The sequence below is a fragment of the Bicyclus anynana genome, chromosome 5 (assembly GCF_947172395.1).
Source record: "Bicyclus anynana chromosome 5, ilBicAnyn1.1, whole genome shotgun sequence".
NCBI lineage: Eukaryota > Metazoa > Arthropoda > Insecta > Lepidoptera > Nymphalidae > Bicyclus > Bicyclus anynana.
Window position 1 is genome coordinate 5,042,649 of NC_069087.1, and position 19,595 is coordinate 5,062,243.

At 35.8% G+C, this 19,595-nt stretch overlaps 1 protein-coding gene across 1 annotated transcript in view; it reads right to left on the minus strand.

Moving 5' to 3' along the window:
* Window positions 1-19,595, minus strand: part of LOC112055666 (uncharacterized) — a gene marked incomplete in the record, with an annotated part of 347,646 nt that overhangs the window by 32,905 nt on the left and 295,146 nt on the right. The window contains 1 exon segment of the mRNA XM_052881727.1: window positions 5,805-5,863. Within this exon segment, the coding sequence (XP_052737687.1) occupies window positions 5,805-5,863 (59 nt within the window).

Genomic DNA, 19,595 nt, shown 5'->3' on the forward strand with positions numbered 1-19,595 from the left:
AGAATGGCTCCGTAACGCGTTACGCCACGAATCGGTTTACCCTCCCATAAGAAATCCTTCCGTTATCACGTCAAAAAAAAGACAAAATCTAAGCTTGTTGAGATTTAACATTTTTTTAGGTTAACATTCAGAAGCTATAAATTTTTACATTGAAGAATAAGCACTTTATAAATAAAAAAATTTTACGTGGCATCTTCTGACATTGTCTATGAATGAAAAATAGTTGTTTATTTCAGTCAATTCACGTTTGCTTATAAACAGCACATCAACACTGATTTTGCGTGTGTTGACGCGCTTGGTAAAAATAATTGACATAAAATCAAGATTTTTTATAATTTAATTAAGATTAAACTACTATTTTAGTAAGCATTCTTACTCCGAAGTTTTAAACGATATCTCACGTAAAGAAAAAGTCAGATAAGTACTTAAAAGTTATTAAATGTAATAACATTTAAATAAAACTTCTCATAATTTTGTAGATGTGTAAATTATTGTGTGCACAAATACAAATAGAGCGAATGTGTGTTTAAGTAACATTTAGTTATGCGGTCGGTACGTGATTACATATTCCCTCAATAAAGCTAATAACGTGACGGTTTCAGGACTCGCGCTTTACGCTTATTTGATTACATTCCACATGACAAGCGAGGCCGCAACAATCAACACAACAGTAACCTAATTATCTCTACCTACAGCAGAATCCGCAAACACAAATAATAGTTTAAATATTTCAAGTAAATATTTTGAAAGCATTTCGTGAAATGGTTTTACGAGCGTGGGATTTGTGCGTAAACGATTTTTTTTTTAAATTTACATCTTGAACACTTCGACGGTTTCACTGCTGAAATACATCCGCAAAAAACGCACGTATACAAACAAACAAACATAGCTATCCGCGGAAGATTTGACGTTAATTAATTTCCTCAAAAAATTTACTTACCAAACGGGTCGGACGAGGGCCGACATCTCTATAAAATCGAGGGGTGATCCCTCATCACGCACTAAAGTTTTTACACGATATCACTGTGATTTAAAAAAAAACACTACACAAAACGCGACTCAGTAGCTTAACAAGTTTGTAGCGACTTAGGTCCGCGTAGACCAGCTACGCCGTAGTATACGCCGGAAAAGTTTAGCCGTGCTACGTCGTAGCAGTGTCTGGAGCACGGAGCGTTTCCGCAGCGCGGGTTCCTCGCAGGATGCGATTCGCGGACTATGCGGAGGCCGAGTGCAGGCCGCGCGGAGGAGCGGTGGGCTGCGCGCGCACGCCGCGCCCACCCGCCCCGCCCCACTCACCCGCAACCTATTTATTTCTAGTTACGTAAAATTTACGCGCAATACCCGATATGTGACTGCATTTCAGTCTAGTTTTTAATATAAAAAAAATAATACTTTACCATAAAGCAGAGAAATACTGGACTCACAATGTATAACTGTCTGTGTTCTCGTATTTCAGATTGCATCCGTGAAAACAATAAGTATACAAAAAAGTGCCATAGCACACTCGATAGGTACTTGAAAGGTTCAAAAGCTCGAGTAGTGTTTAAAAAAAGAACGTTCCGATTAAAAGCCAATCAGTGTTTTTCACGCGATACCACTTCGGCAGCCCCCGTCAGGTGAGGCATGAACTGAAAAAAGAAGCCTCCGCCGGTCGCCGGGGGCGCCGTCAAATTTGGCAGACGAGTTTTTTCGACCGCAGTCTCGCTATCAGTGTCACTTAAACAAATTGAATAAATGGATCAGAGGGTGCCGACCGACGTCCATTTCGCTGAGGGATCGTTTTGTCACCGCACTTAAACCTTTCTTTTGTAGACAAAGGAGTTGGCACGCCGCTGTCACGCTACCTTGTTTCGCTCGCTCGTTTCCAACAAAAGTCTAAACTTGCGAACGTTCCCCGATACGCTTTCTGTTCGCGGACGTATTGTCAAATTAATGCGAAAGTTCGACAAGTGTGACGTCACGATCAGCTGTGCGCCGCGAGCGCAACAGACAATGCGATTAAGATCTACGCAGGACAACTTTCGCCGCGCGCCGAGCGGCAGTTAGTTGTTATGAAAGAGAGAAATTTGTAAATTGTTGGCGCCCGAGTTCACGAACTCCGTCGAACCGGAGTTTGTTTTAAGAGTCCAACCTTGAAACAAGAAGAAAAGTAGTCCTGTAAAACAAAGTTTTGCGGCCGCCGTCGCCGGCGCAAGCGGTTCAAGGATTGTACCCGAACTGTCTGTCTGTACAACTTTGCCGATTAAAAGCTCAAAAGCTTCCAAAGTCATTTTAAAAGTTTATCTGCACGCGGCTCGGGGCGCGAGGGGCGGGGCGTAGGCACCGTTTCGTTATCATCCTCTGCAATACTTTGTTAAACCTAGTTAAACTTATTTATAAATCGGCCGCGGTCGTCGGCCGCGCCCGTGCTTCCCGAATTAAACTGTCAAAGTTGTGGAGCGGCGCCTCCGCGGCGTCTTGCGAGGACATGTGCTCGGGCCCGAATAGTTGCCAACGTACACACTAAGTTCCTAGACCCTTCGCTACTTTGTTTTACAGCTGTTCCACTTAGCGAACTATGCCTAGAGTTGGGCGCGAGTTCTTGCATGTGTATCGGCGGCACACACCCGCATCCGAATAGTTTCATAAACATAACCAAACTAAGTTTTGGACGACTTTTCAAAGTCAATGCATACTAACTTTCGATGTCTGGAAGTGCGATATTACGATTGGATCAGTTTGCGGGTGACTTTAATGCATTCGTTTGTTCGGAACTTTGTTTTATTGGATCAAACTTCTCAACAAGGTTAAGTATCTTCATTTACTTTGTTTGAACGTTGTAGGCTAACTAACTTTTCAGATTACTGTTGTGTTAATAATTATACAGTTGGTTCGTTGACCTATTGGGATAGTTGGTATACAAGGAGTTTATAGTTGTTTCTTGTAGTGTTTTGTAACATATATTATATTGATTTTGTAGATTATATAAGTTACCCTTGGTAAAGTTGGTATTCCAAATAAATCAGTTTATTATATTCTGAATTTCAAAATTATTTATGCTTTTATAACCTAACTTCAGATTTACTACCATTTTACGATCTTATATTATTTGTCTAACATGGTAATGTTGCCAGTTGCCAGTTGTAGTGTGCCAAAAGCTTTTAAATAAATTTGAGTTGTCGTATTTCGTAGTATAAACTTCATAAATATTTTCTTTATACATGAACCAATTTCAACATATACCCTACATGTGCCTGTATCAAATAGTTATTTCGTTTTAGCAGATTCTTAAACTGCACCATTTATTTAAGTTTATTAAGTGTTAAGTCTTAAGTAAATTAAGCAAACAATAAAATCCCACATTCTAATGTAAAATATTTAAACCTACTAATAATTTATATGTAAAAGAAGTCGAAGTTTAATTTTATTTACTACAGGCTTAGTTTACAAGCACTTTTGAAACGCCAGGTAATGTAATTAGATAATGGTGATAATTAGTCGAAAACTAAAGTCGAAAATAGTTCATCATTGATTATCATTATCAACCTATATTCGGCTCACTGCTGAGCTCGAATCTCCTCACAGGATGAGAGGGATTAGGCCAATAGTCCACCACGCTGGCCCAAAGCCGACTTCACACACGCAGAGAATTAAAAAAATTCTCTGGTATGCAGGTTTCTTCACGATATTTTTCCCAAAATTAAAATTCAAGATATCACGCGATTCAAACAGTGAAGGAAAAACATAACTAGGAAACCTGCATACCTGAGATTTTTCCTGATTCTTCGTGTGTCAAGTATGCTAATCTGTATTGGGCTGACTATTAGCCTAGCCCGTTTTATTTTAAGAGGAGACTTGTGTTCAACAGTGAGCCAAAATGGGTTGTTAATGATGACTCATGTTACATTAACACGCATTTCTTGACAGTGACATAAATAATTACAGTTTTGTATGTGTTTTGTTTGTCAATGAATAATATTATTATGAGTGCAATTGCTTTATGTATTTTAATATTAGAATGATTAAATATTGCTTCGGGGCTGGCAGAGCGGCGCGGCACGATTCGCTGTAATAATCAGCGTAATTACAGAAATCTCTTCGGAGAGTCACGATCAAGCTGGGACGAGATAAAGCTGTTACAACCCCCTGGCAGACGTCACAGCCATTATGCTAAGACCTTTCGACTTGGCTCTCACATTGCTGTATGATTTTGTCACGTAAATGAGCATACGTGTCTGATTTTCTTTATGAAGTTTGTACATTCTATTGCGATGTAGGGGGTAAATGATTTAAATCGATTTACGATTTGAATAGACTTGGTACATTTGAAACAACTTGATGGTATAATATAGGTTACGTTAATTACAATCCTTCTTACTTTAGTCTATTTGCGTTTGTTAGTTAAATAGGTGATGGCGGGTTAGATCTAAAATTTCATAATTTCTTTAAAACTAGCAATCCTTAGATGTAATTGCTAATTATGGATATCTAGATACTTTCAGATAGATACGCTGTATTAAGTAGTAGTCATCAATCCATATTCGGCTTACTGCTGAGCATGAGTCTCCTCTCAGAAAGTGAGAGCTTAGGCCAATAGTCCACCACGCTGGTTCAATGTGGATAGGCAGACGTCACACTCGTAGATAATTAAGAGAGTTCTCAGGTATGCAGACACGTGATATTTAATTTCTTAAAATGCGCATAACTGAAAGTTGGAGATGCATGCCCCGGATCGGATTCGAACCTCTGCTCTCCGGAATCGGTACATCGATATAGGATACAAGTCGGTAGCTCATCGTAATTTGGTCGTAAAGAACGTGTTATCAGGGTTCGCCAATAAGTCACGCGATAATTACCGCGAGTCGGGGTCGCGCACCCCTCACATATTAATGTATCTTACATAAATAATACAAATATGACGTCTCTGAGAGACAATCGCGCGGTTTTATGATTGTTCAGAGACAAGATAGACTTTCAGAGTCTCAATAGCTCAGTGGTAAAGGGGCTGGATGACCAAGAGGTGGCGGTTCGATCCCCGCCTGATTGACTATTATTGTACCCTCTCCTAACACAGTATCTTACAACAAATTGAACGGTCATATTAAAAAGACTAGAAGAATAATAAGACCTTGCTCTCGAGATTATCGCCATGTGAAATGTTGAGTCAACTATTATTGTTCCGATAGTTGTTTCAGTCCATGGTCTTATAGCGAAAAGCTTCGACCAACATCTTATGAAGCTTTCACTTAACTGTTCGATCAAGGGTCGGATACAGAAGGCAGTGATACTTGAGACGGCGCGTATTGTGAGGAGGTTCCTCACTCTGGAGCCCTGACCACCGGTTGCTTGGGCACTCTAATGTCCCGCAGCGGGAGGGTTGAGTTTTTTATAAATTTATTAATAGTGTTGTATTTTATATTTTTATTAACATTATCATTGTTAAAAAATTAAAAAAAGGAAAAATAAATAAATTATGGAAAAAAATACTGACTAATATTCTTTATTTTACCACAGAAGAAAGATAGAAAAAACGATATGCATTTATATTGAGGAGACTCGTGCTCTGCAGTGAGCTGAAAATGGATTGTAATGATGTTTAACGTTACACATACACTTCAGTTCTTAGCTATCCAATTATGGCTACTTTTTATTGGTCATAACTTAAATGATCTTGTACCTTATAGGAGTTTGACATTTTTGCTATCCTTTACTTAATTGTTCCATTTAGTTCTTTATTCTAATTGAGGTTTAATTTCATAATAACTTTCCTCAAGACTAGTGTGTGAGATAGTGTGCGATTACCTTTATCCAATGCGGTTACTTACGATATTGAAGTAGATGGACGGAATAATTTGTGCGTTATTTGTACTTCTTCTTCTTGATTCTGTAACAACGAAATAAGTGTTTAGCTTAGTTTGTTTATTTTTTCCTTTCTTACAGACAAAGTTACAGTTATTTACAATAAAAGTAATTATGGATATAATAAAAACCTAATAGTGACTTAAGCCTGCCAACACACGGAGTGTAGTGGGTAAAAATTCTATATCCCTTTTACTATAATGAGGGAGACATGGCCCTGTAGTATGTGCCGTTAAGTAGGCTGATAATTATGAATAATAACTTTAAATACACAAACATAAAACACATTCACATACATACAATGTACGATGTATATACTCTATCTACATGTATGTCATATAAAATCCGACTGCTTAAGCGTAATGAACTGAAAAGGGAAAAACAAGTATCACAACATCTATATAACATTCTAAATAAATACTTTATGGTGCACCTTGAAACATGTATGGTGCAGGGATAAACAATACTTTCTTACCTAGGGGTAAATTATGATCTACCAAAACTATGTGCATGCGGTACCATAAAGTGTTTAGTTAGAATTTTATATTGATGTTGTGATACTTTTTTTTCTCTTTTCAGTTCATTACGCTTAAGCAGTCGGGTTTCTGTTTTTGTTATAATATTTTGAATGGTATTCTTAACTACCAATAAAAAATTCAAAAATTGACAATCATAAACGAGAAATTGTACGTAGATACATAACAAAATCGTGAATATCTACTAAGCTAAGTAACTTAATCTATATTTTGGTCAGATGAACAGTATTGCCATACAACCAGCCTTCTGGGCAATTTACCAATGAACATCGATTCGGATGAATTCTCCGATGCCCAAGTCTGTAAATATAATTTTATATTTCCTGTTTTATCATTATAATAGGTATAGGTAGTTAATTTAGTTAGGTTAATGTTTTTGTTTTAGTTGGTGTAACAAAATGTACATCTTTTTAAGGAATATTTGCCATATTTTTTTTAAATATGCCCAATATTCCCATTCCCCTCCAACTAGTCGGGAAAGACTGTACTAGGAGTGGGTACGACAATAGACCAACGGGGCGGGGATCGAACCACCACCCCTCGGTGATGAGTCCGACGGCTCTTACCGTTAAACTATTGAGGCTTATATAGGCATACATTGTTTAATAAATTAAAATATATAGCTAAGTAACTGAGACTGTAATCTCAAATGAGTCAAGTGACGTAGAAAGAGTGATGCAAGGCAACAACGTGCAAAGCACTGTTTACGTTATGAAGAAATCACGATTCTAAGGGTTGGTAATAAACGAACGTTGGTACTATGTCACAAAGCGATCACGTTTCTATTTCGTAGCAGTTTCGAAATTATACTCATAGCATGACGTATTTGGGGCGTTTTCGAAATGCGATTTTAATTGCCTCGCACGTTGGTCACCAAACACGTGGAGTACGGTTACCAAATGACGAAATCTTTCACAAAGGACTCTCGAGAAAAAATTATATTTGTTTTCGCAGACTAATTGTGAAAGTCACAAAGGGTTTCCGTTACACCCCTGTTATTGCTAAACGAAGCTGAATACACGTGGCTGCGCATGTGCTTGGATTAATTCAGTCACGACCTGAAATAGTCTTGTGAAATTTCAAATCTTGTGACTTTATTTAATTAAAAAGTTTTTAAGAAAGGACAAGTGATCGTGACTAACAATTCAAAAGTAGGCTCAGTTTACAAGCACTTTTGAAACGTCAGTTGATTATTTGTAAAGATTCTACCACCGTCTATCACGATACATTACCATCCATCAGATGATAGCATAGATCTATAATAGCACGACTCTTTTGGGGGTGGACTAAGAAGTCAAAAGTCAAAAGACATAACTAATAATCTTTCTTCATCAACATTATTGTTTATTTGAAAAAATGGAGTTCTACAAATATTAAGTTAAAATGCAAGTGGGGGACAAACAAGGGCATAAGAGGAAGGCTAACGAAGAGAGAATGGAGTGTAAATATAAATGCAAAAGGAGTTAGTGATGAGTTGACGTACAAGTGCGGTCACTTAAAACAGGGACGATCAGGGATTTCTAAAAATATAAATTAGATTTCGGGTATTTCTGATAAAAAATTTCATATTTTTATCCCATTTTCTACGAGTAAACCAACGTTTTTTTTCAAACTTCATTTGACATTGAAAGTTTAGCTCAAGTGAAGTAATTTCACGTAACCAAACTTTGGAGGAACTTTGTTGTGTGCTGTTCTTTATAACACTGAATCCTTTCACAAAATAAGTCCGTCCTTTTTGTCAAAATAACAAAGGTTTTGTCAAAGCTATTTTACGTTAAGTGTCAGAAACGTCGACTAAAACAATTTCCATACTATACCTGTCCTGTTTTAAAACATAAATCGATCTTAAAAGACGTTGTCTGTATTACAGGTTGAATACCGTTTCATTTAAATGTGTATTAAATAGATTTTTTTTGGAAAGAATTTATAAATATCGAATTCAATTTTAAAAAAATATTTAGCAGAAAATAAGTTTATTTGCTTTGGATTTGGAAGTGATGTGCAGTTACGAGTAGTTTTTACAAAAATAAATCTGAAAGAAATCATATTATTGATCAATGTTAAATACATGAATAAAAAAATCACGTAATTTATTCGAAATGCATACATAAATAAATGTAAGAAGGTTCCTTTTTGAAGTAATTTAAAAATAATTGAATATTTGTAATAATAATGACTGTGTTGCTATCGGTACTTTAAGCCTTCAATCCACATAGATGCTTTTCTCTAGCGATGTTTAGGCGTTCCACTAAAGGGGGCGGGCCCTAAATTTGATTTTAATATTAAGCACGTAATGCCCTGTTTGCTTAGGCCAGTAATTGATACGGCACTCTTATTACGCGTCTAATGTCTGTAATTATTTTCAAATTCGTCGGCTTTGGCTTAAAACGTTGGATTATTTAACGTTCCGAACGCTACTGTTACCGAATTAATTTACGAGTGTAGCTTTTAATACGTGTAAGATTATCGTTTACATAAATCTTGGAAAATATGCAAATTTTAGCGTTATTCAAAACCTTTCTGTTTTCGAAATCGAAATCGGAATTTGCCAATCGAAAAAAGTTACCTTTATGCATATATTAACCAAGCTTAATGTATTATGTATGGACGTATGGATTTTTTACTATAAAGGCTTATCTATACTAATATTATAAAGCTGAAGAGTTTGTTTGTTTGATTGATTGATTGAACGCGCTAATATCTGTAACTTACGGTAGATAGTCATTTATCGAGGTAGGCTATAGGCTATATATTATCCCCGTATACCTGCTGGGACGGGAACCAGGCCTGTGAAACCGCGCGGCGTCAGCTAGTTTTTAGATACTAGCGCATCGAAACTAAGGCGATCAAAGGTGCCTAATTGTCTTAATTTCATTTAGTCTCATCGAAAGCTATTTAGGTATTATTTACCTAAATATTGTCAACAATGTCGAGTTGTGTGTTCATGAAGTGTAAAAACTTACTTTGTGTTTACTTACACATAAATAAAAATATGTGTAAGTAAACATAAAATTGTGCATGTGTGCGCTGCAGTGGAGAAGCAAAAATCAATTCAGAACAATTATTGCAGTGATTTTGTAGTCACAAAACATATCTAATAGTATAAAATCGTTGCCCATATTAGAATCAAGACTTTAATTAGTAATATAATAGGACTCAAAAGGACAAGGAAAAGGACTTATTTGTAATCAAATATAAGAAAACTAATGTACAACAAAGGTTTTTCATTCATAACACTTGTTAGGACAACTTAATTAACAAATCAAACTGTAACTAAAATAAGACCCTATAATGGCAGAGAATGACCTAGAGTGGAGTCACGCACTTGTGAACGATGTGTGTAGGGTTAAAGGATCCTTTGACAGATATCTAACACTCCCCTTTTCCACTCAAGTCACTCAGTCTGTCACAAGTAACCCATAAAGAATTACTCAACAAGAGAAGTGGACGGCTCTAACGCCACGAGCCCACTGAAGCCAGCACGACATCGAGCGACGTCATATCCGTCACAGACTACTATTTCCTACACTATTTATTAAAACATGTAAAGGACAATGCCAGATAATGTATAGAAGTTTAACCCACTAAAAAAAATGATTTGCATCAATATATTACATATCATTTTATTGGATTGTTTGTACTATTAAACAAATATTACCTTTTAACCCCTCAAAACTAGGGATAAAAATAAATCTAAGTTGAAGTTTGATTTTAAGGTTAAGTATGTGCAGTTTATTATGAAATAGATAATTAATAATATTAATATTTGTGCATTTACAAAAAAACCAATCACGACGATTGTTCTTTAGTAAATACACAGGCATATGCATAGGCATTAAAACAAGCGTGATTTTGTTATTTTCAAATTAATTTCAGGTGACTATTACGTGTTCTGACAGTTGGGCAGTGTTATGACAGTTTATTTTTACATTTTGATCAGACTTCGCAGCACTGGATTCTAGCCGTTTCGAACCTAAAGTGACTAAAATGGAATAGAAACGCTTTAAAAGGCTCGAACCCAAAGTCGAAATAAGGTTTTTAAAAAATAAGTAAACAATGTCTGTTAAGAGGAAATAACGAAATGGATTTAATAACTTTTTTTGGCAGATTTTTATTCCGGAGTTTAACAGTAAAAATGGTTTATTAAAAAACAATTATTTAAAAATTGGATATTTTTAGTACATTTACATTTTCCGCAAATTTTTAAGTTAGAACTGGGTCAGGATCTGGCATTCTCCTTTAAAAGCGGCCAACGCGGCGATAACAGTAATGATTGTAATTACAAACAAACAAACATTTTAATGCATATCTCCAAATAATAAAGCAGTATAGCAATAATTCACATGTAGGTGAGAGGCTCCCCTAGCCGAGATTATGGCGGCGCCATCAAATATGCATAAAAGCGGTAAAATGCCACGTTTAACCGCTCCCCAACGCCTCCGTTGTCACCTGCCAGCCACTCAGCCGCCGCAGTCGTCTCCAGACAGATGCTCAGACGGTAGTAATTAAAAATTGCCACCGTTAAATAATTTTACATGATACCTAAGATGGAGTGAGAGCTTAATATTCGATAGATGGCATTCTGAACACCACGCCACGTCTAAGTCAGAGTATGATTTGATTTTTTGTTTTTACCGAGTAGACTCCAAAACTTATGAAACGTTTTTAAACATTCTTTCACTAATAAAAAGCTACATTATCAGCGAATAACACAGCCTATAATATAATTTATCCCCGAATTCCCACTACTAGTTTAGTAAGTGTAGTTGTTTTACAAAAACTAATTTTTGTAACTGTTATGAGAAATCAGTGAGAAAATGAAAGTGAGGTTTTTTCTTACACATGCACAGAAACAAACTATAAATTCTTACTGCCGCAATGAAGAAACTATTATGGTACAGAGCAGTTATAAGTTGTTCGAACCTAAATTTATCATTATCGCGTTTATTTTCATAAGGTATAAATATTTTTTTGTTATAAACTACAAACATGACTACTTCATAAATATATAATGATGGTACCGTTAATATGTTCAATTTTTGGAAGAACGGTTTACAGCTGTCTCGTTGACATAATTTACAGATTGCTTTAATGCATCTTTTCAACTAGGGTACCTTCATCTGTGTATAGTAAATATTATGAAGGGGAAAGAATTTATAGTTTGTTTGGATTTAATAGGCTCTGAAACTACTAAACCTATTTAAAAATTCATTCACTGTTGGAAAGCTACACTATCCCAGAGTGCTATCACACTAATATTATAAAGGCGAAAGTTTGTGTGTGTGTATAGAGAAAGGTTATAGAGAAACACATATATAATAAAACCATATTTTTACCTGACTATCAAATGCATATTGAAATACGAACATACCGAATTAAACTGTTAACTTGGAATACTTATACATTTGTTATCCAATTAACATAAATATATAGAACTACGCGAACTCTCTATAAGTGTGTTTCGGGACGCGAACACAGAATACTTATGACTTAGCGACGAAATCTACAATCCCATTATAGCAATCATCTTCCCGTTCATTACGCGCTGCTAAGATAGTAAATTTAAATTAACAGCCCCTTGTTAGTTGAACTATACGCGAGTGTGGCACAGTTTCCAATGTTACCATCCGATAAAATTGACGGCACAGACGAAATCTGATGATCTATTAATTTTACCATGATCATCATTTTCAGATACAGAAAGTTGGGAGCCGACCAGCACAGCGCAACACTTCAGATTCGGAGCGAGTGGTTTTATCAGGTCTGGATAGTGTAACCTACGAGTAACTTGGATTCGTTAGTTTTCGTCTTAAATAGCAAAATAAATATAGCGTAGATGATTGTTTTTTGTAATCGCTACCTAAATAAGCAAGACATGTTAGACAGAAATATTATTTTTTTTTCAAGAATCACTAGTGAAATATTGGAGAATATTTGTCCTTCATTTATACAAGTTCATATTATAAAATTCTAAAAGCAGTATAATTAATAATTAATTTCTATAATTAATATGCATCCAATTCATACGATCTACATGCATATTATAAATACTAGTCGATTTGTATGACTTTATCAAATGGAACTTTCTGTGGGATTTAGATATTTTGTCAACGTTATTCGTGTTAATCTATATTGTAAGACATGTTACAGTCCGCGATTGACGTTAAATTATGAAAAGCTTTTGACTTGAGTCTATCTTAGGTCCGATATTTTAACGTTTTGATTTTGTGTCTACTGAGCAATGGAAACAGATTCTATTGCAGCAGAATGAATGTTCATTTACTAAGCGAAAATCGGGATTGTGCGCGTGACACCCTTATGGAGCAGTTGGTTACCGTTTTAATTTGGATATTTTAATTTGTACATTTCGTGAATTTTAGCTATTTTTAGCTCATTAAAAATTAACAACTTGCTCATGTCTACAGTTCTCACGTGCTGTGTAAAAACACTTTTGTAAGCAAACGTGAGTTGTATTTACAAAGAAATGTTTTTAATTTAACTTCGTGTACTTATTGCCATAAATAAACGTTTTTTGTTTTTTTTTTTTAGAATTTTCCCCTTTCCTCTCCGAAAAACGTGATCGTAATGGGTATAACAGTAGTACAACGTGTAGGAAATTGGGGATCGAACTATAGTCCTCTCTGGTTTGAACGTAGCCAGCTGTGGTCCTGAGTTCAATTTCCAGCTCTTACGATATTATATTTTCTAAATTGCCTTAGGCCTGGTCTGGTAGAACGATTCGCCAATGGTTAGTTACCGCTCTATTGTCACAGTTGTACGAAGCGATATAACGTTCCGGTTTGATGCCGCGTAGAAACCGTTAGAGGTATGGTTAAAATAAAATCGTAATTATTCCAAGTAAGCTCTCTTTCATCTTAGAATGCATCGACAGATCAGGGCGGCTAGTCTCTGGCTATGTTTTGTATAACTCGCAAGTGCGAGTTTCGGATTCACCGCTATCTTTCTCACTTTATAGTATCGTGTTAATCAGAGAGACATAGAGATGAAACTCGCACTTGCGAATTATAAAAATATCGTTCAGAATATGTTTAAAATCGTGAGATCGCAATTAGTAGCTAAATTGTCATGAAGAAAAAAAAATTGCAGCCAAGCCAAGAAGATGCATCTAATGAGCCGTCATCTCTTGTACTATTAACCTATGCACAGCTAATGTAGCAGTCGTCTCATCCGCTATCTTTAACGAACACTCATAAGCGCGCACTTACAGTACTGTGGCTCGCTCAGCTCTGAGACGAGTGAAAGGAACTGAATGCTTTGTGGGATTACAGTTTTGTTCGCGACTTTATTTAGTATTGTGAAAATGTCTCCCTTCAATTATCTTTTTATATAAGGAATTTAAAGGTGATTCAAATTAGGGACTTTTCTTTATATTCCTTATCCACGTTAACAGGTTCAGGCAACCAATAGTAGGTTTTTTTAATTTATGACGTCATACACCATGTTCACATAGCTCACTCAAATGGCGGTGTTTTGAATGCTTAAAATACGACAGATATTTATTTTAATTTTGGGTTTTTTGATATTATTATATTTATTAAGTTAGAAATTGATTATAACATATATTCATATTTGCATTATTAATTATAATGTTTTATAAAAGACTATCAATTCTTATGTGACTATAACTTTACAAGCAACCATTTAAATCCGTATTCTTAAATTAAAATGAAATAGCACAATATACATCGTTTTTTAATAATTTACAATGAGCTATAATGTTTAATATGAATTCACAGTAGAAGATAGCCATTATTAGATCATAATATGCTATTTTGATTTACGCAAGATTTCTGAAAAACAACGAATTAATTTAAAAATACACATTGTCGATGATTTTTTTTCAGTTTTCATGTATATATACTTCGTGATGAGCTTCTGAGTAAATATATTTAATTTCAGTGTCAAATATGATGCCAGTCGTAAAACATTGCTCATGTTGGCTATGAATATGAAATTCAAATTTTAATAGTAAAACTATAAAAAAAGTGTTAGTATGTTTCCAAAATTTCCATAAATATGCGGTGAAGTAACATAAAAGGGAGAGGTTTTCCTTGTAAAACAATGTAGGCCCAAGGAGATGCTAATGCGGGGTACATACAAATTGATACTCGATCGTTGCTCATATAAAACACTGAACGATCGCCCCATGAATAATAAAGAACTGCCAAACGGTGACGCAGGTTTCACGCTTGCCGGCTTGCTACGTTGATTTTATTTTGCAAAGATTGGGCATTACTTGTAGTAGAATGATTTCTAAATATTTTTATTTACTTAATCAAACATAATATTGTCTTTTTATTCATTATATTGTATGTATTTGTTTTTTTTTGTTAAAGACGACTTATGAAGGTTACTTATGAATGACGACTTATGAAGGTTGTTGCCATTCTTAGTTATATGAAATCGGTAATATGAATAAATACAAAGTGTTTAATTACAAAATTATACAACAACTGTTGATGAACCTATTAGCTGAACCGTATAATATATTACATGCTTACATACATTAGTTTTTTAATATCTTTACAGTTAAAAATGTATATTATAAGAGGAAAATTCGTACAATATATATTGCGCCACTGGTATTATAACATACAAAAACAAGGCTTAAATATCATTTAAATATAACATAATGTTTTACACTCTCATATCAAATGACATATCATTAAAACGTGCGGCTCTATTAAGTCAAATTGGCATTAACCGTAATCGCTCGCTCATAAATATCAGTCGGAATTAAATCACTCCGTGTCGAATAATCCGGTACACGATCGACGATTTACGTAATTGCGTACATTTGTAATAGTGTGTCGTGGAGCTACGAATATCCGAGATAAACACAAGTTTGCGTAAGTACTTAAAAATGCGTAGGGACATAATATTTTGTAGATTTAAGAATTAGAAAGTGTAAGCAATTGATTTTTCACCATACATACATTTTTGAGCTGTGAATTCCAAGTTGACACACATTTACGTAAATTTTCTTAATTTTTTTTTGCGGTAACTTATAAAGAAAATTAAAAAATATATAGAGGATCCTTTAAAATAATTTACTGATACGGAAGTTTGTGAAAAGTTTTTGAGATAGACACAAGCTTGCGTTATTATAGTAAACGTAATATATTTCGTGTAGGCATGTATTTGTAGAAATTGCTTTTATAAATGGCCATTCAAATTTTAGGCCATTAATTAGGCCAGAAATATTCGGTTTCTTATTGTAATACTATATTTTTGATTTAAGCATTTTCAACGGCCTCCGTGGCGCAGTGGTATGCGCGGTGGATTTACAAGACGGAGGTCCTGGGTTCGATCCCCGGCTGGGCAGATTGAGATTTTCTTAATTTGTCCAGGTCTGGCTGGTGGGAGGCTTTGGCCGTGGCTAGTTACCACCCTACCGGCAAAGACGTACCGCCAAGCGATTTAGCGTTCCGGTACGATGCCGTGTAGAAACCGAAAGGGGTGTGGATTTTCATCCTCCTCCTAACAAGTTAGCCCGCTTCCATTTAAGACTGCATCATCACTTACCATCAGGTGAGATTGTAGTCAAGGGCTAACTTGTAAAGAATAAAAAAAAAGCAACATCAGATACTTGATAAAATAAACCGAATATTATAAGCAATAACAGTTATTTGCTATTATTGTACACTACTCATAATCAAAGCTTATATTAACTCGTTAATCATAAGTTAAATTAAGTTTATTTAAATTTAGAACTTGATTTATATGCCCACACAATTTGAATCAAAGGACGTTTAAATTTAGAACACTACATTCGTAGCTCGGCGTACCGTGATTGGCGGGCGTGTAGTGTTTACCTGCGGAATCCGCACAGACAATTAGCTCTTTATACGATTAAACTCAACATCCGCAGGTGTCATGACATGACGTTCGTTGCGTGAACGTTCGCTGTAACGCGTCACTTGTTACCCGACGAATTGTGAATGAGCCGCTGATTAATTGTTTCATGTCGTTAGGTTTCGTTGAGGTAATGTTTGAGTTGGTATCTTTGGTTACATTTGTTGTTCAACTTTGCAGAAGAACTTTTAAAAAACGGCCTTAATTAAATTTTATTAAAGCTAATGTATCCTAATTCGGTAATACTGTGAGATAGTAATTACGATAAAAATACATATAATAGTGTATGAAATTTAAGTAATAAATACACTGCGAATGACTAATTAATATCATTAAATAGGAATGGTGATATTTGATGCTCTTATAAATTATAAAAAAATCTTGTTTTTTATAAAGATATATATATATATATATATATATAAAGATGTATATATGAGTAGGTATATGTAACTTTGAAATAGATACACATACACACACTACATCAAATTCCAGCGGACGAAGCCAAGGCCAAGAGCTAGTGATTAATAAAGAGCGACGCAGCAATATGCGGTGAGTAGTTATTACGTCTATCTTCCAAGGTAAAGGGAAGAGGGAACATCAAATGTGCATTCAGCGGTGAGAACACAACGAGTGTCGTGAGACGCTGCGAGGCAAGGAAGTGAGCACAAAGCGGCGGTAGAGGTGTCTCGCCGACGCGGTCAAAGAATCGACTTAAAGTAGAGGGTCTGTTGCATTGCAAATATGTACTCTACCTATGCAGTCAGATTAAATAGTTAAATAAACAGTAACTACCAAGGAAGGTGTAATATTGATGGACTCCTCATTAGGTTGACAGACAACAAGAATGTGTAGCAGTGAGTCACCTTAGGATCGTTGTTTTTTGAAGCAATGTAGGGACAAATGGTTTATGTAAACAGTGGATGTCCATTGGCCCATGTGATGATGATGATTTGTAATTACTTGATTTATTGTTTTTTATCCAAAATAATTGGCTATCTCACCTCTAATTGGAATATCATCGCCAAAAGCACGCGTCGCATGACATAATTGGAACGTGTCCTAAAATGTGCCTCCCTGTACTCTTTCCTGGTAGTGCAACAGTAAAATGTACCTAAAAGTACACGTAGTATCGTTTCATCCTGTCATCGTTTCTTTAAATCCTACCTGAGTATCACTCTTTGAATATGCTTGTATAATAATACATTACAACGAGTCTTACTAAGTAGACTATCTGCCAATATAGTGTTCTTTGTCGTAGCCTTAAACACAGAGCGAAGGAGTCTGATTCAACAAGCGAGTGCATCGGCCTTCAACAGAAGCCAGCATAAAGATATTGAGCATGCATTGTCGGTGGCGGTATTGTTCGTACCATCACCTGCGATAACACCGTCCGCACCGTCCGCTTTGTGCACCTAATTGTTATATTCCGAACAAAGACTCAGCAGAAACAAATGACGTCAGTGCTTGTTAGCTCCCAGGCTAAACGCTAACGTAATAACATGTCTTCAAACAATTGTTCAATGTTTCCAATACGTTAGGAAATTGGCTGTACGCAAATGCAATGCGAATCGATCGCTATTGTTGCACGTTCGAAGTTTAAATCATTTAGCCGATATGATTGACGGGAGGCGGCCAATAAAACTGTTGGGTTGCGGGGCAAAAATGCGGAATTCCATCGGGTAATAATGAAACGCGGGGGCCGCGTCGATATAGCGCTAATGATCTTCATTTTCAAATTTCCAGCGGTTCGACGTTTATTCGTTTTAAAACGTTCGACTTGAGCGACGTCATTCGCCCCCCACTGCGCCGCGGCATCAATCATTTTTAGAGGGCTTCGCTTAACCAAGTTTTCTTCCGGGCTCCAACTTTTACATCGAATGATCTCAGTTAAACCAACAGAGCGTTCGTCTCGCGATCGCGTTTTGTATTATTTTTTTTTTCTATGGCGAATAAATAATATTATTTCACAACGGAAGGGAGATTGGATTTCGTTAAATATGGTTTAGTAATTGAATTGAAATCTCTCAATGTCGGCGTTCAATTAAGATTTAGATTTCGTGCTTGATGAGGGCATTCCTTTGTTTCTTACGAAATAAACTTGTAATTCAATTTATAACCGCTGATTTGATTTTACAACCGGGTAGCTTTTATTTTATAACTGTACAAAAATAATAATGTATTTTAAAAATTATTTTAATAGTTTATTTGCCAGATTAAGCAGAGAGCCCAGCAGATACAAATGGGAATTTACGTCTATAGATATCGCGTATGCGTATGCTGCATTGGGCCAGCGTGATGGACTAAGAGCTAACCCCTCTCATTCTGAGAGGAGAATCGTGCTCAACAGTGAGCCGAATATGGGTTGTTAATGATAACTCCATTGGACGGAGGTCAAGAAGTAGAACAAAAAGTTCTACTATTATTTTAACGATAAAAATGCTTGCATTTTTCTTTCATTACGGCAATAAGCAACTGGCGTAAAGTAGGATTTATTTAATTTTAACACAAGTTTGAAAGTCTTTAGGAGAAAACAAAACTATAATGTTATAGAAACCTATTCATTCTGAGAGGAGGCTCGTGCTCAACAGTGAGCCGAATATGGGTTGATAATGATGATGATGGTGATACAGAAAACATTATTTATCTAAGCATAAATTATATCCAAATAAAAAGAAATTAAATAACTTTCAAGTTGATCATGATTTTATAAAACATTTTCGTAATCTAAACACATTAATTACGGCATATCCATAACGGAGGCTGTCAAAAGTGATTAATGCTAATGTTGGACGCAAGATTTTTAACGTTAAGATTAAAATGGCTTACGGCGTTGTGATCGCGGGCCGAGAGAAGGGCGCGGGAGAGCGTCCCCGGGAAAATTACACGACACATCCAGTGGGAGAGCTTGAGGTGAGCTTCGAACAAGATCCTTTGTTTTGTGGTAAAAATAGCGTTTCAGAGGGTATTTGCTATATTTGTATATGTATATTATCATAAAGCACATGTCTTTATCCGTATTTATTCGTATTTCAGATAGATATTTTATTCATATTGATGCCAATTTTTTAATACATTTGTAGTATTCGATATCTCAATCGCCTTACTAGTTTACTGGTGGTCTCCTCCTTCAGTCGTGTTCCTTATATATTATGAGAGTCGTGACCACCTCCACCTATGACTTTCAGTTTTATTGTGTCATGCTATTGTGTGTGTGTGGTGAAGTGGAGACGAGTGTGGTGCGGAACCCATCGAGCTGCCGCCCCTCAGGCTCTTTCCTTCCACTTTGCCATTGACCATCAGTTTCTGGAGGTATTCTTCGTCTTTCCTGACAATGTGTCCGAAGTT